The sequence below is a fragment of the Macaca mulatta genome, chromosome 20 (genome assembly GCF_049350105.2).
Source record: "Macaca mulatta isolate MMU2019108-1 chromosome 20, T2T-MMU8v2.0, whole genome shotgun sequence".
Taxonomy (NCBI): domain Eukaryota; kingdom Metazoa; phylum Chordata; class Mammalia; order Primates; family Cercopithecidae; genus Macaca; species Macaca mulatta.
In genome coordinates this window covers 18,464,276-18,489,195 of record NC_133425.1, presented here as the reverse complement: position 1 = coordinate 18,489,195, position 24,920 = coordinate 18,464,276, and the positions used below count along the sequence as shown (strand labels likewise).

The window sequence follows — 24,920 nt, the reverse complement described above, 5'->3', positions numbered from 1 at the left end:
AACCCGTCTCCTAATCTATTGTGCTGAATCTTCCCCTGGGAGGTCTGAAAAATAGTTGGAATTAGCTTTAAAACATAGGAGGGGGGACCGTTCGAGAAACAGGAGGCGGCAGTTATGAAACCCGAATTGGACAGCACTTCGGAAGCTGGGAGGTGTTCAGAACTGTGGCGGTGGCAGTGGTCCGGGAGGGGGTGAGTTGAGCAAGAGTCAGATCTACCAGGCTGCCAGGGAGTGCATCCTTCATCCTAAGGGCACTGGTGAGTTATCAGAGGGCTTTGCCCAGGGAGCGATAAGATCAGATTTATCCTCTAAAGTGCTCACTCTGGCTATTGAGGAGAGAGAGAAGAGAAGGCGCTAAAGACGGAGGTAGGGGGAGTGTATGGCAGGGCTGGGACTAGGGTGAGACAAGTGAGGTTCCCAGGGCACTTGCACGGCCCTGAGAGTAACCCTCTCCTTCAATTTTGTGCTCTGGTTGCCAGTTACATCATCCCAATCTTAGCCCTGCTATTTGGGCGGCTGCTACAAGAATCTAGGCCAAGGTGGTATAAGCCAGGCCCACAAAGGACATCAAGGAAGCTGGAAACTCATAAAAATGGAAAATCCCTTTTTCACCTCCTGGGTAATGATGTTCGTTTTTGACTGTTAGCGCTTATCACACGCAGTTCATTTTATCTTCAACATCAGAAAGGGTGGAAAGTTTCCTGGGATGGAAATCTCTTTGAGGTTCAATAGTTCTTAAAAAAAAAAAAAAAAAATGGCAGTAGAGTCAGGGGAGGTAACAGAGGGAGAGGGAGAAGAGAGAGCAGTGGAGAGGGAGGGGGAAAAGTATGACATAGGATGAGATAAGAAACTCCTTTGCAAGCCCGAAGCCAAAGGATACATAATAAAAGCCCATTCCAGCAGAGTGGAAAGAAAACAAAATGCTACCTTGAAATGAAAGATCCATTCTAAACATGTGCACTGTGCTTTCTCAGCATTACTACAGTGTTTTTGAGGTCCTTTTGTGAAAGACACTGTTCACAAATCTATGCTTTAATCTTTAGCCACATTTTATCCAAAGGCCTTGGGAACCCGTGGGGTTTGCTAAGACTCCACCAACGTAGACGCTCCTTCAGCAGATAGGACGTTTGACGCTACTTGCTGCAAGCCCTGGGAAGTTCCTACAAATCATAAAGATTAAGGCGTTTTTTGAAGCTGATTTAAATACACATAACACGAGAGTACCAAGCCAAGTATGGGAGAATTTAAACAAGCTGCTCTTTGGAGTTGCTGACACTCATGCGTGTGGGCTCATAATTTGGGATTCTGAACTGGGGAAGCTTCTAGAATGAAGCTTAGAAGAATGAGGTCTACTTTTACCTGTTTTCGTTCTATTCTGTCTTTTGTCATTTCTTAGAATGACCTGTGGGCAGCGACCTTGTGTTAGTCCCATGGGAATTACTTTGTGATTTGTGGTGGATTTTGAGGAAAAGGCAGTCGTTTTGCTCTTTTGGAAATTTTTGGGGTTCTTTTGGGGTATGTATTATTGCTTACCAAAGCCACAAAAAAGGGGTAGAAAATGACAGCTGGGTCAACCATACCTGCTTTGATTAACCCTCAACCCACTCGTCCCTTTCATCACTGAATGACATTTTCAAAATCAACCCTTTGCTGGTGCTAAAGCACAACAGCCTGGATTTGAATCCAGTTCTGTTGCATAGCCTCTCCGTGAACTTGAACAAATTTCTCAACCTCTTTAAGTGTGAAATGCGGGCTAATGATGGTACTGATTTCCTGGGCTGCTGGAAGCATTAATCTAATCACAAGAAAGTGCATGCCAAATGCTTGGAATTAGTCCTGGCACATGCTAAGCATTCATTAAATGTTAGCTTTTATTTTCATCAACTATTGGCTTTCACAAAACTTAACAACAGCAAACAAACCAAACCCTGAGGCTTCACTTTTGGGAATTAAATGATTAAATATTATGAGGTCTAAGACATTAACTTTTATTAATGCATAATAAATGATTACATGTCACTAACAGATTGATGTATATTAATATACATTAAATGATTAGATTAATTACATTTAAAATATATCTCCAATAACTAAGAATTATATGTTGATTGATGAAATGGGTTAAAATTAAATTAAATGCATTAATATACATGAAGCAGTTAGAACGGGACTCAACATCAGATATACACTCAACTAATTATGTTTTTAATTTGATAATATTTGAACTCTCTGGGGTGATTCCTTTAAAGTCACATCACTTTTGGGGAGAGGACTGTAAGACCAAGGAAAAACATTGGGATTTTCTCACCTAACAATTTCTCCTCAATCCATGTTCCCTCTACCCCCTCAATCTGGTTTTTCTGTTTTGCTCTTTTCTACCTTCCTGCTGGTAGTCAAAGTGAGGGAGAAAAAGCAGAAGTAAGGTGAAGTTTTACCTAACAAATATAAGTGCTTATGGTACCTAGTATTTTGGTGACTTTAAATTTTGATATAATTTCAAATTTACAGAACAGTTTTAAGAATAATATAAGTACATGGCCGGGCGCGGTGGCTCAAGCCTGTAATCCCAGCACTTTGGGAGGCCGAGACAGGTGGATCACGAGGTCAGGAGATCGAGACCATCCTGGCTAACACAGTGAAACCCCGTCTCTACTAAAAAATACAAAAAACTAGCCGGGCGAGGTGGCGGGCGCCTGTAGTCCCAGCTACTCGGGAGGCTGAGGCAGGAGAATGGCGCAAACCCGGGAGGCGGAGCTTGCAGTGAGCTGAGATCCGGCCACTGCACTCCAGCCTGGGCGACAGAGCGAGACTCCGTCTCAAAAAAAAAAAAAAAAAAAAAGAATAATATAAAGAGCTTTGATTATAGCCTTTATGCAGATTCAACCATGGTTTGTGCTGCTCCACTGACTCTATCGGTTCCTAGCCCTCCCTCCCTGTCTCTTTGCATATGTACTTCTGGATACTTCAGGGTGTATTCCCTAAGAACAAGGTCATCCTTTTACATAACCACAGTTCAGTTCTCAAAGTCAGGAAATGTAACATTGATATATTACATTTATCTATTCCCATAGTCTATTTTCAAACTTTATCAAATGTCAAGTTCTTTCTTTTTCAACCCAGCCCAGGATCCCATCTAGGATCACACATGCTATTTACGTGTTTTGTCTTTTTAATTTCCATCACTCTGAAACAGTTCTTCATTCTTTCTTTGTGTTTCTTGACCTTCGCATTTTTGAAGAGCACAAGCCAGTTACTTTGTTGAATTATTCTGAATTTGGATTTTTCTGCAATTTCTTCATCCTGAATACAAGTTATGCATTTTTGGCAGAAATACCACTGAGGCATTGTCTGTTGATTTTATAAAGCATCGTCAAGCTGGTGTCAGTAGGGGTACATTTGGTGGCAAGTAAAAGACTCAACTAACACTGGATAAGGAACAAAAAATCTGAGGGTAAGTAGATCCAGACTGGACATGGATTCTTTCCATTTTCTACTCTGCTACCCTCTTCACATTGTTGTATATGGCAGTATGTGAACCGAACATGGCAAGAGGCTTAAAGGAGGATGAAAGGAAAGATTAAAGTAATGTTTTACATTTGTCTTAACGAGGCCAACTTGTTCATTAGAATGCAAACAGAACTGTAATAAATACCTCCATATATTACATTGCCACCCATGACTGATAGCTGATGGATTAGAGACTGCTTCCCCAGAAGCAGACCCTGAGACAAGGATTTATGCACAAGTAGTTTATGTGGGAAGGGATCCCAGGAAGCACCAGTAGGGGAGTGGGGCAGGGAGGGTGAAGCAAGGAAGTATAGCAGCCAGGACAGGGTGTGTTGCTGAGCTGTTACTCCTGTGGATAACCAAGGTTTGGTCCCACTGGGAACCTCTAGGAGCCACTTAGAGACATGCTTCAGGGTCATGCCACCAGCAGGATGAGAAAGTTGGGGTACTGATGTTTCAATCCCTGCCATCATTGGCTGGAGGCTGCTACAGAAGCATCAGCCCCCACTGCGTGCATAGGCTACACATAGTTGGAAAGCCCTTGGCGGGAGGGTCTGCATGCTGACAGTCAGAAGCTGGCCACCTGTGTGATGAGAGAAAGTGATGAGGGGCTCTGGGTGGAGCCTGGGCAGTGTCTGATCTTCTTCTAGCTTAAATGGCACTGAACTCCCTCACTTCTTTGTTGGCGCCCATTTTTCTATTGGGTGAGAGGGTTTATCACTGTACACATAAAGCCCTGGTCTTTCTTTTTCTCTCTCTCTCCTTGTCTCATTCAGGCTCTATTTCAATCTCTAAGACATATGGCCATAGCCTTTCACTTAAAAAAATGTTATTTGGTTACATGCACCTGCTTTTTCTGTTTCTTCCGCAGGGCAAGTGTATGGGCATTGGAGCAAGTCAGACTTGGCTCTGACTCTCTAGTTTGTGTGAGTGCGAGCAGGTGACTGTCACTTTTCTGAGCCTCAGTTTCCTCAGGTGTAAAATGGGGATGGAATACCTGCCTTTCAGGGTTGCAGAAATGAGGACTAACTACAACATCATATATGAGTGCTTGACACATACTTAGAGGTAGTTATTACTCAGAGTAGCAACACACGTAGTAGCCTGCATTGCACTTGGCATAATAAATGCTGGGTAAATGGTGAATGTTTACAATTCAGGGACTGGGAATGTTTTCCTTGAAAGGGTCAGACAGAAATATTTTAAGTTTTGAGACCCATATGGTTCCTGCTGCAGCTACTCAAATCTGCGGTTTTAGGATGAAAGCGGCCACAGGCAGTAGGTAAACAAACAGGCATGTGTATGTTTCAATAAAACTTTATTGACAAAAACAAGAAGTGGCCCAGAAGTCGTGGTTTGCTGATCCCTGGTTTATATGATTATAATGATTATTACAACCATCACCATGATTTATATACAAGTTTACTGTCCACCAATTTGGCAGAGCTTGGTCAGGTTTTGTTATTCATGGTAGTTATGTTCTATAAAGCCACAACGAACACTGAAATAGCAAATACCAAAACATGGCTCTTCGAGGAAATACAAGGTTAGGTTCCTGGGAGCCTCTGGTTGCAACATTTTTCAGCCAATCAATACATAACCTCGTTTTATGTGTGTTTCTGTTTAGAGACACCTTATTTAACAGATGCATGTTTTTGATTCATAAACATTGAACTCAGAGCCAAAAGCAATGTAATTCATGCCTGGGCAAAGCTTATCTAACATACATGTTTTCTCTGAAAGGCATTTCCTAGCCTTTTTACTTTAAGGGACACTAGAGAGCACTTCCGCACTATTCTTGGGGGGTTGGGGGACAGTGTCACTTTAAATAATGAAGGTACCAAAAAGAGAAAGAAAATACAAAAATGTGTCACTAAGTAGACCCCATAAAAAAACACTTGTGGCCAGGTGCAGTGGTTCACACCTGTAATCCCAGCAACTTTGGGAGGCTGAGGCAGGTGGGTCACCCGAGGTCAAGAGTGTGAGACCAGCCCGGCCAACATGGTGAAACCCTGTCTCTACTAAAAATACAAAAATTAGCTGGGCGTGGTGGCAGCCACTTGTAATCCCAGCTAATCTGGAGGCTGAGGCAGAATAGCTTGAACCTGGGAGGCAGACATTGTAGTGAACCAAGATCGCACCACTGCACTCCAGCCTGGGTGACAAGAGGGAAACTCTGTATCATAAAAAAAAAGAAAGAAAGAAAGAAAAGGACGATTGTCCACTGTGCGCGAGCTAAAACAAGCAGACAGGGTGTCACCTTGTTCGACAGGTCGAGAAGTGCATCTTGAATGACTCAACTTTTTTGTGCTCTGCACATATGCATGTCTGTGAGTAATTGTGAAAATGCCAGAAACATTGATTTTGGGGTTTCAGATAAATTTTGGTATGTAGGCCACTTCACCAATACAATGAAAAATGAGGATTGGGCTGGGGGCATGGCTCACGCCTGTAATCCCAGTACTTTGGGAGGCTGAGATGGGCAGATCACCTGAGGTCAGAAGTTCGAGACCAGTCTGGCCAACATGGTGAAACCCTGTCTCTACTAAAAATACAAAAATTAGTTGGGCATGGTGGCAGGCATCTGTAATCCCAGCTACTCGGGAAGCTGAAGCAGGAGAATCGCTTGAACCTGGGAGATGGAGGTTGTAGTGAGCCAAGATCATGCCACTGCACTCCAGGCTGGGTGACAGAGTGAGATTCCATCTCAAAAAAAAAAAAAAAAAGTGTGTGTGTGTGTATATATATATATAAAATATATATATACTTTACGTATAATATATATAAAATACATATACTTTATATAGAGAGAGTATATACTTTATATATATATTATATATCTATGGCTTACCCCCATGGACTTTGCGTATGTTTTTAATTTTTATTTTATCTTTGGTTTTCCAGTTTTTAACTCTTTATTTAAGTAACTTCATGAATATATGTTCAACATAAAATCATTAAAATGACACACAGCTATACAGAATAAAAAGTAAGTTATTCTTCACATTCCTTTTATACTAGATTCCAGTTTTCTCTCCAGAGGTCAGACAGCTCAAAGTGTGATCTGTGTGCGATTTAAACACACATGTGTACGTATACAAAACATACTACTTTAAAAAGTAAATGGGCCGCACAAAAACCTGCACATACATGTCTAAAGCAGCTTTATCGGTAATTGCCAAAACTTGGAAGCAACCAAGATGCCTTTCAGTGTGGTAAACTGCGGAGCCTCCAGACAGTGGAGTATTCTTCAGCTGTAAAAAGAAATGAGCCGTTGAACCATGAGAAGATCTGGAGGAACCTTAAATGCTTATTACTAAGAGAAAGAAGCGAATCTGAAAAGGCTGCATATGGGAAGATTCTCACTAAATGACATATTGGAAAAGGCAAAACTATGGTAACAGTAAAAACCCAGAGATAACCCAAATGTCTATCAAGTGTAAAAATGGATAAATTGTGGTATATTAAAAAAGAATTTGCTGTTATTACTAGTATTCTAGAGGTCGGATTGCTGAATCAAAAGGTATATGCATTATAGATCTTAATATCACAAGCGCCTCATCCCATCCTCCAAAACCCTCCGGAAGAAAGGTTCTTTCAATTTCCATTCCCACCAAGAGCCATTGAGACTCCCTCTTTCCCTGCACCCTTACCAGTACTGGGTACTATCCACTAATTTACCTTTTGCCAATCTGATGGGCTCATCCTCCTTTACAACTGAAATTCTTACGACTGGGGCCTGTCATAAAATTGGTGTGCAGGAGCCTTTGAGAAGGCTGTCGGTAAATGAAGCAAAAACTCCATGCTTCTAATTTTCCACACACTGATTTAGGCTCTTTGGAAGATTAACAAATGGTTATCAGGGTAATTCTGAAAAGAAGTGGGGGCAGAGATTCCCACACAGAACCTAATGTTTTCTGGGTTGGCAGGTGGGGGGCTTTGATTTGATTGGCTCCAGGACCCCCCTGCCAGATGTCAGCAAATCACAGACATTCATCTAGCTGAAAGCCAACCTATTCAGTCTTTCTGGGGAACACATTCAGACAGAACCTGGCATGCTTGGCTCAGGGTGGTGAAATAAATAGGACTTAATTTATATTTTAAAGTCTTTTTATCTCTCCGTAAGCCCCTGTGCTTCGCTGAAAGAAAATTTGATCGAGATGGAGAGAGGTCAGAATGCAGCTTTAATAATGCATGATCTGTAATCTTGGCCCTTTCTTACTTTGCCTTAACATTTATTTGGAGGTTTGCCATTTCCCTCTGCTTCCCCTACATGATTTTTGAGTGATAGTCTTGTTCTTCTCCGAAACTCTCTTGCCTCAGCATTCAGACCGTTTTGGGTAGGATTGGAAGGTTTGATATCCACTTTGGTCAATGAGAGACTTTGGGGGCAAACTGGGGCCCCTACCCCTGTCTCCAGGAGCCTTGATCTGCCAGTCAGAATATCTTATGTTGAGAAGATTAGCTGGTAATTAACAGCCCAGCCCAGTCAAGCAGAGGAGACGACTCAATTAGCAGAATGTCACTGCATCTAATTTACTTTGCTTATCAGAGATTTATTCTCTAATGACTACAGGAAGAAGAACAGGGCACCTTCAGAGGAGGGATCAGAAGGGGTTTAAAAACTTCAATATGCTCTAACCTCTCTTTTTCAGCTGGTTTGACTGGCAGCGAGAAGGCTGATAATAACAATTTGGGGAATTGGCTGGTCTGATACAACTATCTCAAACTTGGGGAGAAAAGAGATTGAATGTCTCTGTTATCCCTCTATCTGATTCTTTTCTTTATTTTTAAGTTTTGTGGGTACATAGTAGGTGTATACATTTATGGGGTACCTGGGGTGTTTTGATGCAGACATGCAATGTGAAATAATCAAATCATGGAGAATGGGGTGTCCATCCCCTCAAGCATTTATCCTCCGTGTTGCAAATGACCCAGTTACACTCTTTTAGTTATTTTAAAATGTAAAATTAAGTTATTGTCTATTGTCACCCTGTTGTGCTATCAAATAGTAGGTTTGTTCATTCTTTCTAACTATCCTCTATCTGCTTTATATTTTTTGAGCTAAGCCTGTTTATCATCTTTGTTTGATGAGAAAACTCATTCCATAGCTACTCAGCTTCAGCTAGAGTAGTAGTAGCAGCAATAACACCACCTACAATAATACTAGACAAGGTATTTATTAAAGCCTCTTGATACCCCAGGCATTGTGTTAAAGACTTTACATTAGACACATAACATTGAATCCTCTACACCACAGGTTGGCAAACATTTTCTTAAAGGGCTAGATAATATTTTAGTTTTGGGGACCAGTCTCTGTTGAAACTGCCTAAGTTTGATTGTATTAAGAGAACAGTCATAGACTATAGATAAATGACTAGGTATGACTTGTTCCAGTAAAACTTTATTTACAATAACAGTCATTTGGCCAGATTTCGGCTGTTGGCCATAATTTGCTAACGCTTGCTTTGAATCTGTTTCTCAAATTTCATATTGTGATCTATTTAGTCACAGAGTCAATGTAGAGGGTTGTAAAACTCATTTTTTAAAAACATGAAATAGAATAAAAACTATGTTGCTGGGCGTGGTGGTTCACACCTGCAATCCCAGCACTTTGGGAGGCTGAGGCGGGTGGATCACTTGAGGTCAGGAGTTTGAGACTAGCCTGGCCAATATGTGAAACCCTGTCTCTACTAAAAGCACAAAAATTAGCCAGCCATGGTGACACATGCCTGTAATCCCAGCTACTCAAGAGGCTGAGGCAGGAGAATCACTTGAATCTAGGAGGCGGAGCCTGCAGTGGGTGGAGATTGCCCCACTGCACTCCAGCTTGGGTGACAAAGTGAGACTCTGTCTCTAAAGGAAAAAAAGAAAAGAAAAAAAATAAGTAAAAACTACGTGAATGCATCACTTCTAATATGGATAATTCCTATTTTGTGAAATTTTAATTTCAGATGGGCATGTATTTAGAACCATATATGCATATAGATAGAGGTGTATATGTATTTGTGTGCATATGAGTACTGGATTTGAAGTGTATATATTATTGCAGATTATAAGAGTTTGAAAAGTCCTGCTCTTAATTCCCTAAAGTAAGTCTCATTATTACATGCATTTTACAGTTGAGGAAGTAGAGATATAGAAAGAAATTCAGTGACTTGTCCCAAGTTACACAGCCTGAGGAGCTAGATTTTTTGTAAGATAGCAAGCCTCTGACATACAGCATTTTCCCATGCCCATTTTGGAATGGGTTAATAGCAGTGAAATGGTTAAAATTCCTTCCAGTGGAAGGAAAATCAAAGAAAACAAGGGACAGGCATAGTCCACAAATTGAATGGCTTCTTGCTGAAGCGAACAGAAACGTCTCTTTTTCCTTTTTGGTATTTCCATTGCAAATACTATTTATCACAATGTATTTTTCCCCCAACGCATTTTAGAAAGTCAGATGGAATTGATTCGAGGCTCTAAACAGTCTCCTGAATGAAAAAGCAAAGTGTAACCTATTCAAACAGCCCCTCTTCCTTAATCTAGAAACATGGGAGATGCAATTTAAATGATAATGTTAACCAAAACGCGAGAATGCAATGCTATAGTAGGAGTGTTTGTTTTGTTGGGTTTTTTAACCCCCACTGAAAGACAAATGGCCGAGACATTTGTATCTGCAGCACTTATTAAGGAGAAAATGCTCAACCCATTAATTTTATTGCTGTGGTGCTGAACATGAAGCAAAAATGTAGTTTCGGAATGAATGCTGAGGACTCCCACAGTCCTACAAGATGGCGGCCAGGGAGAGGGATTCTGTGGCAACGTTTGAGAAGTCCCAAAATGTCGTCCCTTATCTAACTTTTATCTGGGTGTTGCAGAACAAGTGTTTCTCGAAGTGAGACTTCTTGGAACATTTTCTCTTAAACTGAGGCTTTGGAGTCACTTTGTAAGTTTGTGTTTTAAAGCCAACCCTCTAAAACTTGTTTGCTGATCAATTTAAAGACGGGTCTCCCTGGCAACCATCTTGTACACAGGGTATGGATTATGCATACAGAAGATAGAACGTAGAGTTATCTGAAATAATGTGTGAGTTTCAGTAAGAAAAGAATTAGAAATAAAAGAAAGAAAGCATATAAGGATTTTTAAAAATGTGCCCCAATTTAAAAAGACATCTATAGGAAAGAAGGAAGAATACACACTTTGATGATTCTGCTACCTAACGAGACGGCCATTACTATTTTGTAATGGGTTTTGTTTTTCCATCTTGCTTTTTTTTTTTTTTTTTTTTTTTTTTTTTTTTAAAGTGCTTTGGTTAAGAAGCCTCACAACTCTCCCCAGTTAACACCTTCATAAGGAAAGCAAAAACACAAGATGGCAAACGTACCAATTAGGACTCAGTTTACCTGTGTTTTCGTGCTCCAGAGTGTTTGATACACATTTAACAACAAGGATGTTTAGAGGAGGGAGCCCAAACTACCTCTACGCGTAAGACTCCTCTAAAGTATCTAGGGTATTTATATCATGCCCTAATATCTTACCTGTGCCTTGCAGGTTTTTGCATACCAAGGCTTTGTTGGCAAAAGATCCAGAACTAAACGACATCTACCTAGTCTATGTTACAGGCTGTGCCTTCCAGTGTCAAGCTTTGCTAACCATGTTTCATTATCCAACAAGCTTAGTTTTTCTCATGGCTACCATGTCCAGTGTGGCTCAGAGAACTTCTAAAACTTCCTATACTATGTACCCCCATTAATTGAATACATATACACATGCATACACACACATACATGCATACACATATACACACATATTATTTTGCATATGTTTATATGTCTTTATATATATAAACATAACATATGACCAAAATTATACATGCATCTACTTTAAAGAGCCAAGGTTCTAAAAAGCTTGTTATAAAGAGCAATAACTTGCTTCTCCTTGTTTCCTTTCATGAGGCAACCACTGTTGTCTCTTGTAGCTGATTCTTTTGGTAACTTTGGATACTTAAATGACATGTTTATAATGTGATGTCTTGATTTCTCATATTCAGGCATTAACCGTTGTTTTTTTCTCAAAGAAAATGAGAATTTTGCTTTCTTGCCCCTCCCTCCCTGCCTCCACGACCTCCACCCACAACACACACACTTCCTGTCTCTGAGTCTTTGCAATGATTTTTGATAGTTTAATATTCATTATTTCCCTGTGTCATGACCATGCCAAATGCCTTCCACAGTTGCATCATGTAATATATGTTCTATGATATTTTCTTCCTTTACTGCACAACTTTTTGTTTTCCATGAAATTAATAATAGTTGCTTTTTAAAAATTTAAGGCCAGGCGCGGTGGCTCACGCCTGTAATCCCAGCACTTTGGGAGGCCGAGGCGGGTGGATCATGAGGTCCGGAGATCGAGACCATCCTGACTAACATGGTGAAACCCCGTCTCTACTAAAAATACAAAAAACTAGCCGGGTGAGGTGGCGGTGCCTGTAGTCCCAGCTACTCGGAAGGCTGAGGCAGGAGAATGGCGTGAACCTGGGAGGCAGAGCTTGCAGTGAGCTGAGATTGGCCACTGTGCTCTAGCCTGGGCGACAGAGTGAGACTCTGTCTCAAAAATAAATAAATAAATAAATAAATAAATAAATAAATAAAAATAAAAATTTGCTTAACGTTTTGTATGATCTCGACACTGGTTGAGTCTCCAATTTTTGGTTGGTTCTGTAACTCTCTGTTTATATCCCTCTGTATCACAAAGCTATTAATTCTACCTTCCAGGAGTATGAAGATCCTGGGGCTTCAAGCCTGCTCTCTGCTCCAGGGGTAGCAAACTCTTTCTGGGCAATCCCCTCTGTCCATCCTCTGTAGTGGAGATCCTATTTCTCAAAGAACCTATGTTCTATGTTCTTGGTTTATCCCCTCAATTTCGTACAGTACTTACTTTACTAGCCTTCTGAAAAAGGAGTTATTATTATTATTGGAGATGTTACATAAAGGTGTTGGCTATAGAACCCTAGGTTGGAAATATAAACCCCAAATATTTGGGACAGTTCCCAGTCAATTTAGAAAGTTTATTTTGCCAAGGTTAAGGACATGTGCCGATGACACTTCAGCCTCAGTAGGTCCTGACGACATGTGCCCAAGGTGGTCAGGGCACAGTCTGGTTTTTATACATTTTAGGGAGACATGAGACATCAATCCATATATGTAAGAGGAACGTAGGCCAGGTGCAGTGGCACACGCCTGTAATCCCAGCACTTTGGGAAGCCGAGGTGGGTGGATCACCTGAAGTCAGGAGTTCAAGATCATTCTGACTAACATGGTAAAACCCCATCTCTACTAAGTACAAGAAAAAAGTTAGTCGAGCGTGGTGGCACGTGCCTGTAATCCCAGCTACTGGGGAGGCTGAGGCAGGAGAATCACTTGAATCCAGGAGGCGGAGGTTGCAGCGAGCCGAGATCGTGCCATTGCACTCCAGCCTGGGCAACAAGAGCAAAACACCATCTCAAAAAAAAAAAAAAAAGATGAAAACTGGTTCTGTCCAGAAAGGCAGGATGACTCAAAGTGGGGAGGGGACTTCCAGGTCATAGGTAGATAAGAGAAAAAAGGTTGCATTCTTTTGAGTTTCTGATTAGCCTTTCCAAAGGAGACAATCAGATGCGCATTTATCTTAGTGAGTAGAGGGATGACTTTGAATAGAATGGGAAGCAGGTTTGCCCTAAGCGGGTGCAAGCTTGACTTCTCCCTTTAGCTTAGTGATTTTGGAGTCCCAAGATTTATTTTCCTTTCACAGAAATCACTTTCTTCAAAATTTTGAAGACATGACTCCACTGTATTCTATCTTTTAGAATTGCAACTGAGAAGTCTAAAGCCACACTGATTCTGACTCTTTGCATATAATCTGCTTTTTCTCTTGGTAAATGTGTAAAATTTCTTTGATCCTGGATTTCAAAAATGCCACGGCAATGTGCCTCAGTGTACCTTGGTTATGGTGGTGGTCTTTGGAACCTGGGAACACACGCTCTTCAGTTCTGGAGATTTTCTTGAGTTATCTAATGGATAATTTTCTCCCCTCCATTTTTTTTCTTGTTTTCTCTTTCTAAAACTCTTGTTATTCAGATGTCAGTTCACTATTTTTTTTTTTTTTAATTCTTCTCACTTATTTTGCCTCCCTTTGTCTTTTTGCTCACTTCTGGAAAAATTTGTCGGTCTCCTCTTTCAACCTTTTAACTAACGCATTCATTTGTGTTATCACATTTTTAACTTCTGAGGGCTTCTTTTGGCTTTTCAGGTGTTCCTGTTTACAATCCCAGGTAGAGTATTTGGCGCAATGCCCTAAGGCTTGGTACAGTAACAGCAAGGAGGATGATGTGCTTGGAACAATGTGAACAAGGATGACTGTGGGAGTCAACAAAGCTATGAAAGATAGTTGGAGGAGGCACATCACATAGCACATTATGGAACTCTGACTCCAACTCATGAAGCTGGAGTCTAAGCCTAGCTTTGTCCCTGCTTTGGAAACTCAGTCTTTCTAAGTCTCAGTTTTCTCACTTGTAAAATTAACTGTTTGAATTTCTAAGAAAACTTACAACTCAAATATGCTCATGAATCTTTGATTACATCAATATGCTCTCCCTAAAGCAGGTAAATCACAACACTTAAATTTGTGTGTGTATATTTATGCTTTTCTAGATGCCCAAGTATATCCGACTTCTCCCATCCAAGAAAACAGACTTTCACCCTTTAGGAAATTACAGGTTGAGAGTTAAATTCCATAATTAGTAAGTATTGTTTTACTGGAACAAAGATTAGATTTCCCCAAAGTCATAGAAATTAATGGCAAGGTCAGATTAGCATGAGGGTCTTTGGTCTTCTGGTGTTCCCAACTCCTTTGCAGAAGCTCTGAGCAAGTCAACTCTCTCAGGCATGACCAAGAAGCTAATTCATCTGAAGGAAAATGCTGAGCCTGCCTTCAGAGTCCTTCAAAGTAAACCTGCTGCACAATTAGCTGAAGGAAAGGGCCTTGCAGGGAGTCAGCACATCAGAAATACATCATTACTCAGCTAGGGGCTGACATTCAGCAAATGTCAGCCCCTTGTATGGATCCTGGAGTGGATCCCATGAAGAATGAGCCCACTCACACAGCATGGGGTTTACAGCCGCCATGAACCTGGAGGAGAGGACATTTGGACCACAGCATTTTGGCTTCCTCTGCTATTTGAGATGGATTTGTCATACCAGGAGCAAGCCTTTGCTGAGTTCTCCCTCCTTTAAAGAATTGTTTTCTCTAAATTAGTTAAATTGTTGAGAATAAAGAGGGCCAAATTGATGGCACCCAAGTGCATTTGAGAGTGATCAGAAACCGCCAGGAACACCGTACATTCCATAATTAGAAAGTATTTTCTTAAGGGGACAAAGATCAGATTTCCCCATTTCAGAGCTGGAAATGCCCTTTGATTAATTTCCTGCAGCCTGTCTCTTAATGATATGAAATGCAATCAAGATAACTAATCAAGAAAATCAAAGTGTCCTAAGTACTTTAGGTAATAATGACAATAACATTCAACCACTGCAATAACCAGAGTTATATATCATTTGTGCATTTTTAAACCTCATACTAGACACTGTACTAAATATGTCAAAAGCCTTGTCCCATTTAATACCTAGAAAACACCATGAGGTAGAAACTATTCTTCCTGCCATTTTACAGATGACTTCAGGTGACCTATTTAGAAAGCTTTGTCAGATGTCCACAGTGATGCAGCAAGTAAGGGGTGGAGCTGGAATTTGAACCCAGGCTGTCAAAATGCGAAGTCCAGTCCTCTGAACTATTATGCTATAATGCCTCTTAAAGTTTTCTTTCCTATTGTCAACTCTGAACGTCATGTTGAATACAGGAGAGAACGTGTATTTTTCTTTCCCAGTCATCAGGGAAAGAACATTCATTTTGCTATTGTTTTTAACTTCTTTTTTTTTTTTTTTTTTTTTTTTTGTTGTTGTTGTTGAGACAGGGTCTTGCTCTGTATCCCAGGCTGGAGTGCAGTGGTACGATCTTGGCTCACTGCAACCTCTGCCTCCTGGGTTCAAGCGATTCTCCTGCCTCAGCCACCTGAGTAGTTGGGATTACAGACATGTGCCACCATGCCCAGCTAACTTTTGTATTTTTAGTAGAGACAAGGTTTCGCTATGTTGGCCAGTCTGGTCTCAAACTCTTGGCCTCAAGTGATCTGCCTGCCTTAGTTTCTCAAAATGCTGGGATTATAAGTATGAACCACAACACCTGGCCTATTTTGCAATTTTTTCAATGTGGCAAAATATATAAACACAAAATTGACCATTTTAACCATTGTTAAGTGCACAAGTCAGCATTAAGTACATTACAATGTTGTACAATTATCATCACACTATTTCCAGAACTTTCCATCCTCCTAAACAGAAATTCTGTGCCTATTAAACAGTATCTTTCCATTCCTCTCTTCCTCCAATCCCTGGTAACTTCTGTTTTCTGTCTCTGTGAATTTGCCTATTCTGGGTATCTTATACAAGTAGAGTCAGACAGTATCTGTCCTTTTGTGTGTGACCTCTTGGTCTTAGCATGACGTTTCCAAGGTTCTTCCTTTTTTTTTGAGATGGAATCTGGCTTTGTCTCCGAGGCTGGAGTGCATGATCTTGGCTCACTGCAACCTCCACCTCCCAGGTTCAAGCAATTCTCCTGCCTCCCTAGTAGCTAGGATTACAGGCATGTGCCACCATGTCTAGCAAATTTTTTTTTTTTTTTTGAGATGGAGTTTCACTCTTGTTGTCCAGGCTGGAGTGCAATGGCTCCATCTCAGCTCCCGCAACCTCCAGCTCCTGGGTTCAAGTGATTCTCCTGCCTCAGCCTTCCCAGTAGCTAGGATTACAGGTGTGTACCACCATGCTTGGCTAATTTTGTATTTTCAGTAGAGATGGGTTTTTGCCATATTGGCCAGGCTGGCCTCGAACTCCTGACCTCAGGTGATATGCCCGCCTCGGCCTGCCAAAGTGCTGGGGTTACAGGCATGAGCCACTGTGCCTGGCCTTTTATTATTATTATTATTATATTTTAAGTTCTGGGATCCATGTGCAGAACATACAGGTTTGTAACAGGTATACATGTGCCATGTTGGTTTGCTGCACCCGTCAACCCATCATCTACATTAGGTATTTCTCATAATGCTATCCGTCCCCTAGCCCCCCACCTTCTGACAGGCCACGGTATGGGATATTCCCCTCCCTGTGTCCATGTGTTCTCACTGTTCAACTCCCTCTTATGAGTGAGAACATGCAGTGTTTGGTTTTCTGTTCCTGTGTTAGTTTGCTGAGAATGATGGCTTCCAGCTTCACCCATGTCCCTGCAAAGGACATGAACTCATCCTTTTTTATGGCTGCATAGTATTCCATGGTGTATATGTGCCACATTTTCTTTATCCAATCTGTCATTGATCGGCATTTGGGTTGGTTCCAAGTCTGTGCTATCGTGAACAATGCTGTAGTAAACATATGTGTGCATGTGTCTTTATAGTAGAATGACTTATAATCCTTTGGGTATATACCCAGTAATGGGATGGCTGAGTCAAATGGTATTTCTAGTTCTAGACCCTTGAGGAATCACCACACTGTCTTCCACAATGGTTGAACTAGTTTGCAGTCCCACCAACAGTGTAAAAGCGTTCCTATTTCTCTACATCCTCTCCAGCAAGTGTTGTTTCCTGACTTTTTAATGATGGCCATTCTAACTGGTGTGAGATGGTATCTCACTGTGGTTTTGATTTGCATTTCTCTGATGAGCACTGATGGTGAGCATTTTTTTCATGTGTCTGTTGGCTGCATAGATGTCTTCTTTTGAAAAGTGTCTGTTCATATCCTTCACCCACTTTTTGATGGGGTTGTTTGTTTCTTGTGAATTTGGTTAAGTTCTTGTAGATTCTGGATATTAGACCTTCGTCAGATGGGTAGGTTGCAAAAATTTTCTTCCATTCTGTAGATTGCCTGTTCACTCTGATGATAGCGTCTTTTGCTGTGCAGAAGTTCTTTAGTTTAATTAGATCCCATTTGTCAATTTTGGCTTTTGTTGCCATAGCTTTTGGTGTTTTTATCATGAAGTCTTTGCTCATGACTATGTCCTGAATGGTATTGCATACGTTTTCTTCTAGGGTTTTTTGGTTTTAGGTCTTTTGTTTAAGTCTTTAATCCATCTTGAGTTAATTTTTGTGTAAGGTGTAAGGAAGGGGTCCAGTTTCAGTTTTCTGCATATGGCTGACCAGTTTTCCCAACATCATTTATTAAATAGGGAATCCTTTCCTCATTGCTTGCTTTCGTCAGGTTTGTCAAAGATCAGATGGTTGTAGATGTGTGGTGTTATTTCTGAGGCCTCTGTTCTGTTCCATTGGTCTACGGATCTGTTTTGGTACCAGCACCATGCTGTTTTGGTTACTGTAGCCTTGTAGTATAGCTTGAAGTCAGGTAGTGTGATACCTCCAGCTTTGTTCTTTTTGCTTAGGATTGTCTTGGCTATGCAGCCTCTTTTTTTGGTTCCATATGAAATTTAGTTTTTTTTAAATTCTGTGAAGAAAGTCCATGGTAGCTTCATGGGGATAGCACTGAATCTATACATTACTTTGGGCAGTATGGCCATTTTCACGATATTGATTCTTCCTATCCATGAGCATGGATTGTTTTTCAATTTGTTTGTGTCCTGTCTTATTTCGTTGAGCAATGGTTTGTAGTTCTCCTTGAAGAGGTTCTTCACATCCCTTGTAAGTTGGATTCCTAGGTATTTTATTCTCTTTGTAGCAATTGTGAATGGGAGTTCGCTCATGATTTGTCTCTCTTTTTGTCTATTATTGGTGTATAGGAATGCTTGTGATTTTTGCACACTGACTTTGTATCCTGAGACTTTGCTGAAGTTGCTTATCTGCTTAAGGAGATTTTGAGCTGAGACAATGGGTTTTCTAAATATACAATCATGTCTGCAAACAGAGACAATTTGACTTCCTCTCTTCCTATTTGAATACCCTTTATTTCTTTCTCTTACCTGATTTCCCTGGCCAGAACTTCCAATATTATGTTGAATAGGAGTGGTGAGAGAGGGCATCCTTGCCTAGTGCTGGTTTTCAAAGGGAATGCTTCCAGTTTTTCCTGTTCAGTATGATATTGTCTGTGGGCTTGTCGTAAATAGCTTTTACTGTTTTGAGATATGTTCCATCAATACCTAGTTTATTGAGAGTTTTTAGCATGAAGGAGTGTTGAAGTTTGTCAAAGGCCTTTTCTGCATCTATTGAAATAAGTATGTGGTTTTTGTCATTGGTTCTGTTTATGTGATGGATTATGTTTATTGATTGTGTATGTTGAACCAGCCTTGAGTCCCAGGAATGAAGCCAACTTGATCGTGGTGGATAAGCATTCTGATATGCCATTGGATTTGGTTTGCCAGTCTTTTATTGAGGATGTTTGCATCAATGTTCTTCAAGGATATTGGCCTGAAGTTTTCTTTTATTGTGTGTCTCTGTCAGGTTTTGGTGTCAGAATGATGCTGGCCTCATAAAATGAGCTAGGGAGGATCCCTCTTTTTCTTTTGATTGGAATAGTTTCAGAAGGAATGGTACCAGCTCCTTTTTGTACCTCTGGTAGAATTTGACTGTGAATCTGTCAGGTCCTGGATTTTTTGGTTGGTAGGGTATTAATTACTGCCTCAATTTCAGAACTTGTTATTAGTCTATTCAGGGATTTGACTTCTTCCTGATTTAGACTTGGGAGGGTATATGTGTCCAGGAATTTATCCATTTCTTCTAGATTTTCTAGTTTATTTGTGTAGAGGTGTTTATAGTATTCTCTGACGGTCGTTTGTATTTCTGTGGGATCAGTGGTGATATCCCCTTTATCATTTTTTTATTGTGTCTATTTGATTCTTCTCTCTTTTCTTCTTTATTAGTCTGGCTAGCGGTATATCGATTTTGTTGATCTTTTTTTAAAAAACCAGCTCCTGGGTTCACTGATTTTTTTGAAGGGTTTGTCATGTCTCTATCTCCTTCAGTTCTGCTCTGATCTTGGTTATTTCTTGTATTCTGCTAGCTTTTGAATGTATTTGCTCTTGCTTCTCTAGTTCTTTTAATTGTGATGTTAGGGTGTCGATTTTAGGTCTTTCCTGCTTTCTCTTGTGGGCATTTAGTACTATGAATTTCACTCTAAACGCTGCTTTAGCTGTGTCCCAGAGATTCTGGTACATTGTATCTTTGTTCTCATTGGTTTCAAAGAACTTATTTCTGCCTCAATTTTGTTATTTACCCATCAGTCATTCAGGGGCAGGTTGTTCAGTTTCCATGTAGTTGTGTGGTTTTGAGTGAGTTTCTTAATCCTGAGTTCTAATTTGATTGCGCTGTGGTCTGAGAGACTGTTTGTTATGATTTCTGTTTGTTTGCATTTGCTGAGGAGTGTTTTACTTCCAATTATCTAGTCAATTTTAGAATAAGTGTGATGTGGTTTTGAGAAGAATGTATATTCTGTTGATTTAGGGTAGGGAGTTCTGTAGATGTCTCTTAGGTCCGCTTGGTCCAGAGATGTTTTCAAGACTTGAATATCCTTGTTAATTTTCTATCCCATTGATCTGTCTAATATTGACAGTGCGGTGTTAAAGTCTCCCACTATTATTGGGTGGGAGTCTAGGTCTCGTTGTAGGTCTCTAAGAACTTGCTTTATGAATCTGGGTGCTCCCGTATTGGGTGCTTATATATTTAGGGTAGTTAGCTCTTCTTGTTGCATTGATCCCTTTACCATTATGTAATGGCCTTCTTTGTCTCTTTTGATCTTTGTTGGTTTAAAGTCTGTTTTATCAGAGACTAGGATTGTAACCCCTGCTTTTTTTTTTTTTTTTTTTTTTTTTTTTGCTTTCCATTTGCTTGGTCGATCTTCCTCCATCCCTTTATTTTGAGCCTATGTGTGTCTCTGCACGTGAGATGGGTCTCCTGAATATAGCACACTATCAGTCTTGATTCTTTACCCAATTTGCCAGTCTGTGTCTTTTAATTGGGACATTTAGCCTGTTTACATTTAAGGTTAATATTGTTGTGTGTGAATTTGATCCTGTCATTATGATGCTAGCTGGTTATTTTGCCCATTAGTTGATGCAGTTTCTTCACAGTGTCAATGGTGTTTACCATTTGGTATGTTTTTGCAGTGGCTGGTACCAGTTGTTTCTTTCCATGTTTAGTGCTTCCTTCAGGAGCTCTTGTAAGGCAGGCCTGGTGGTGACAAAATCTCTCAGCATTTGCTTGTCTGTAAAGGATTTTATTTCTCTCTCTCTCTCTCTCTTTTTTTTTTTGTCGTCCTTTTTTGAGATGGAATCTGGCTTTGTCACCCAGGCTGGAGTGCAGTGTCGCAATCTCGGCTCACTGCAACCTCTGCCTCCCAGGTTCAAACAATTTTCCTGCCTCAGCCTCCCAGGTAGCTAGGATTACAGGTGTGCACCACCACGCCTGGCTAATTTTTGTATTTTAGTAGAGACGAGGTTTTGCCATGTTGGCCAGGCTGGCCTTGAACTCCTCACCTCAGGTGATCTGCCTGCGTCCGCCTCCCAAAGTGCTGGAATTACAGGCATGAGCCACTGTGCCTGGCCTCTATTTTTTTTTTTTTTTTAATAGTAAGCTGCTATGTGCCTCTCTGTTTAGAAATTGCCTTAACATTGGGTTTCTGTTGACAGAACAGGGGAGGAGTTTGCCTCTGACCTTTCTGAAGCTCCCATTGTACCTGAGGCTAAGCAGCCCACAGTTAATTTTAAGTGGCAAAAGAAATGAGAACAAATTCCTCCAGGATGAGAAGTTACATTTCTGCTAAAACAGTGCTCTCCCATAGGGTATATGAGCACATTCAACCCCCTCTAGAAAGGAACCGGAGGGCAGGCACGGGGTGCCAACTGCTAGAAATCTTGCAGTTAGATTAGAAGAGTGTCTGAGTTTTTAGATAATTTTAGGTGCCAGGATATGGTTAAGAGGCTATGTTCAGGGCCTACTCTTGATACTGTTGAAATAAAAACAAAAATAACTGCCTAGAGAACATCCACGCCCTAAAAGACAGAACATGTTTTCTGGGTGAAGGGATGATTTAACTCAGGAAACTCAAGAACACAAAACAACAACAGAAATAACATCCTTGAACATGTTCAACTAGAATGGCAAGGCGTTTTCCAACATAAAACATTGTAATTTTTCTGCTACTCCAAAGGAATCCAATAAATAATGTTACAAAATTATAATCATAACTGGAAGCGATGGCCAGGTGCGGTGGCTCATGCCTGTAATCCCAGCACTCTGGGAGGCGAGGTGGGCAGATCATGAGGTCAGGAGTTCAAGACCAGCCTGGCCCACAGAGTGAAACCCCGTCTCTACTAAAATTACAAAAATTAGCGGGGCGTGATGGCAGGTGCCTGTAATCCCAGCTACTCAGGAGGCTGAGGCAGGAGAATGGCTTGAACCCGCGAGGCAGAGGTTGCAGTGAGCCTAGATCGTGCCACTGCACTCCAGCCTGAGTGACAGAGCTAGACTCCATCACAAAACAAACAAACAAACAAACAAACAAACACCTGAAAGTGACACCGGCCCCCTGACAACACAAGTTACAGGTCCTTGTGCAGTCCCAGGGTTGAGTGGTCCAAGAAAGTCACTCCCTGAGCCCAGCCTGAGGTTTCATCTTTCCCGAATGGGACCGGATAGAGGGTCCACGCTACTTTGCGGAAGAGGTGCATCTGGTAAGCCCAGGTGGTGAGTGAAGCCAAAGATGATAACACGAGAAGGTGTCAAAGCCGAGGTTTCCTCGTGCTGAAACCAGGCCTTAGGAGGCAAGTTCTTTGGTGGGGCCTCTTTGTCCAAGCTGAAGCAAGTCCCCTGCACCTGTCATGCAGGGAAGAGGTTGGGTGGGCTTTCTCCTTAGCAAGACTTTGCTATGGGGTACTGGTAGGTGTTCTCATGTTGCCTGCTCCGGGTTGAGGTTCTGCATGTGGCCAGGCACAACTCAAAATGTTCTTCAACTGCCATGAAGAGGTTCTGGAATGCCCCAGCTGCCCAACTGGGGAAGCACTCCAAGAGAAGCTGCTTGTTGGGCAGCAGCTGCCGGGCCAGCAGCCATCACAGCAGTATTGCTTTGTGCCAGGGTCGTTGATGTTGCAGCAGCTGCTGGGCCAGCAGCCATCAGAGCAGTATTGCTTTGTGCCAGGGACATGGATATTGCAGCAGCCGCTGGGCCAGCAGCCATCGCAGCAGTATTGCTTTGTTCCAGGGATGTTGATGTTGCAGCGGCAGTTGGGCTGGCAGAGGTTGGGCCAGCAGCCATGGCAGCAGTATTGCTTTGTGCTAGGGACATTGCAGTTGCAGCAGCGGTTGGGCCAACAGCCATCACAGCAGTATTGCTTTGTGCCAGAGATGTCGATGTTGCAGTAGCCGCTGGGCCAGCAGCCATCGCAGCAGTATTGCTTTGTTCCAGGGATGTTGATGTTGAAGCAGCGGTTGGGCCAGCAGCCATGGCAGCAGTATTGCTTTGTTCCACAGACGTTAATGTTGCAGCAGCCACTGGACCAGCAGCCATGGCAGCAGTATTGCTTTGTTCCACGGACGTTAATGTTGCAGCAGCCACTGGACCAGCAGCCATGGCAGCAGTATTGTTTTGTGCTAGGGACATTGCAGTCGCAGCAGCAGTTGGGCCAGCAGCCATCACAGCAGTATTGCTTTGTGCCAGGGACATTAACGTTGCAGCAGCCATTCACCAGCAAATCCTTCCTCTCACAAATATAGTTCATTCATGATGAGGTGCTCCCCTCGAATGGAGTTGCGGCACTGATTGCTGGGGTGACTGCCATTGCCCGAGTTAAAATGCACTTTACACAGAATGGGCTGATCGTGGTCTTGAACCTGGAGGAGATTCCTCTCTTTGACTCTCCTCTCCTCCTGCTTGAAGGTGCTCCTGAGGAAGTAGATGAGTGACAGCCCAAAGACCAGGGCGAGCACCCACCTCCTCCGCAGACATCGGTGCTACACCGTGGCCTCCTGGTTCACCATCCTGTGTTGTGGAACACAGTAGGCCCAGGGCTCCTACACACCCCGCAGCCCCATCCCTTGAGGCAGGCACTGACCCCATGGCCCGTGGCCAAGTCCCAGGTTTATTTTTCTTATCCCATATATCAGAATTTAATTTCTTTTTATGATGAACGATGTTCCAAAACATGTTCTTTTCTTTCTTTGGTGGCCATCCTAATTGGTGTGAAGCGGTATCCCATTGTGGTTTATTTTGTTCTTTTGTGGTTTTTTAAAATTATTATTATTTTTTTTTTTTGAGAGGAGTCTTGCTCTGTCACCAGACTGGAGTGCAGCGGTGCAATCTTATTTCACTGCAACCTCTGCCTCCCAGGTTCAAGTGATTCTCCTGCCTCAGCCTCCTGAGTAGCTGGGATTATAGGTGCCAGCCACCACACCTGGCTAATTTTTTACTTTTAGTAGAGACAGGTCACCGTGTTGGCCAGGATGGTCTTGATCTCTTGACCTTGTGATCCACCTGCCTCAGCCTTCCAAAATGCTGGGATTACAGTTGTGAACCACCATGCCCGGCCCCCATTGTGGTTTTGAGTTGCGTTTCCTTAATGATGAATAATGTTGAGCATCTTTTGATGTGCTGATTGGCCATTTGTGTGTCTTCTCTGGTGAAATGTCTATTCAAGTCCTTTTTTCATTTTTCAACTGTGCTGTTTGTTTTTTGTTGTTGTTGAGTTATAGGAGTTCTTTACATATTCTGAATATTAATTCTTATCAGGAATATGATTAGCAAATATTTCCTCTCATTTAGTGAGTTTTCTTTTCACTCTTTTGATAATGTCCTTCGATCCAAAAAAAATTATAATTTGATGAAGTCCAATCCATGTATTTTTTTCTTTGTTGCCTGTGCTTTTGCTATCGTATTTCAGACATTATTGCCAAATCCAATGTCATAAAAATTTTCCTATATGTTTTCTTCTAAGAGGTTTATAGTGTTAGCTCTTATATTTAAGTCTTTGATCCATTTTGAGCTAAATTTTGTAAATAGTATAAAGGGGTCAACTTTATTTTTTTGTATGTGAATATCTAGTTTTACCAGCACCATTTACTGAAAAGATTACCCCTTTCCCCTACTAAAAATCACTGGGCCATATATGTAAGAGTTTATTTCTAGGGTCCTTATTGTATTCCTTTGGTGTAGATGTCTGTCCTTATGCCAGCACTACTCTGTTTTGATTACTGTAGCCTTGCAGTAGGTTTTGCAATCAGGAAGAAACTTTTCTTCCAAGAAAAGTCGGTTTAATTCACATGAGATGAAAATTAAAATGTGGGTGAGTCTTAGATTGGTTAGTGCAGAGGAAGTAGCACTCAAGCTATTTTGAAGATCAAGTTCATCATC

The 24,920-nt window shown here is 41.5% G+C and overlaps 1 protein-coding gene across 1 annotated transcript; it reads right to left on the bottom strand.

Moving 5' to 3' along the window:
- Positions 1–22,426: 22,426 nt before the first annotated feature.
- LOC100428520 (SREBP regulating gene protein-like) lies at positions 22,427–23,519 on the bottom strand. The gene is made up of 3 exons (XM_028840704.2): positions 23,440–23,519; positions 23,110–23,287; positions 22,427–22,606 (listed from the first exon to the last, which is right to left on the bottom strand). Exons 1-3 carry the CDS (start codon positions 23,517–23,519, stop codon positions 22,427–22,429), a joined length of 438 nt encoding a protein of 145 aa, XP_028696537.2.
- Positions 23,520–24,920: the final 1,401 nt, after the last annotated feature.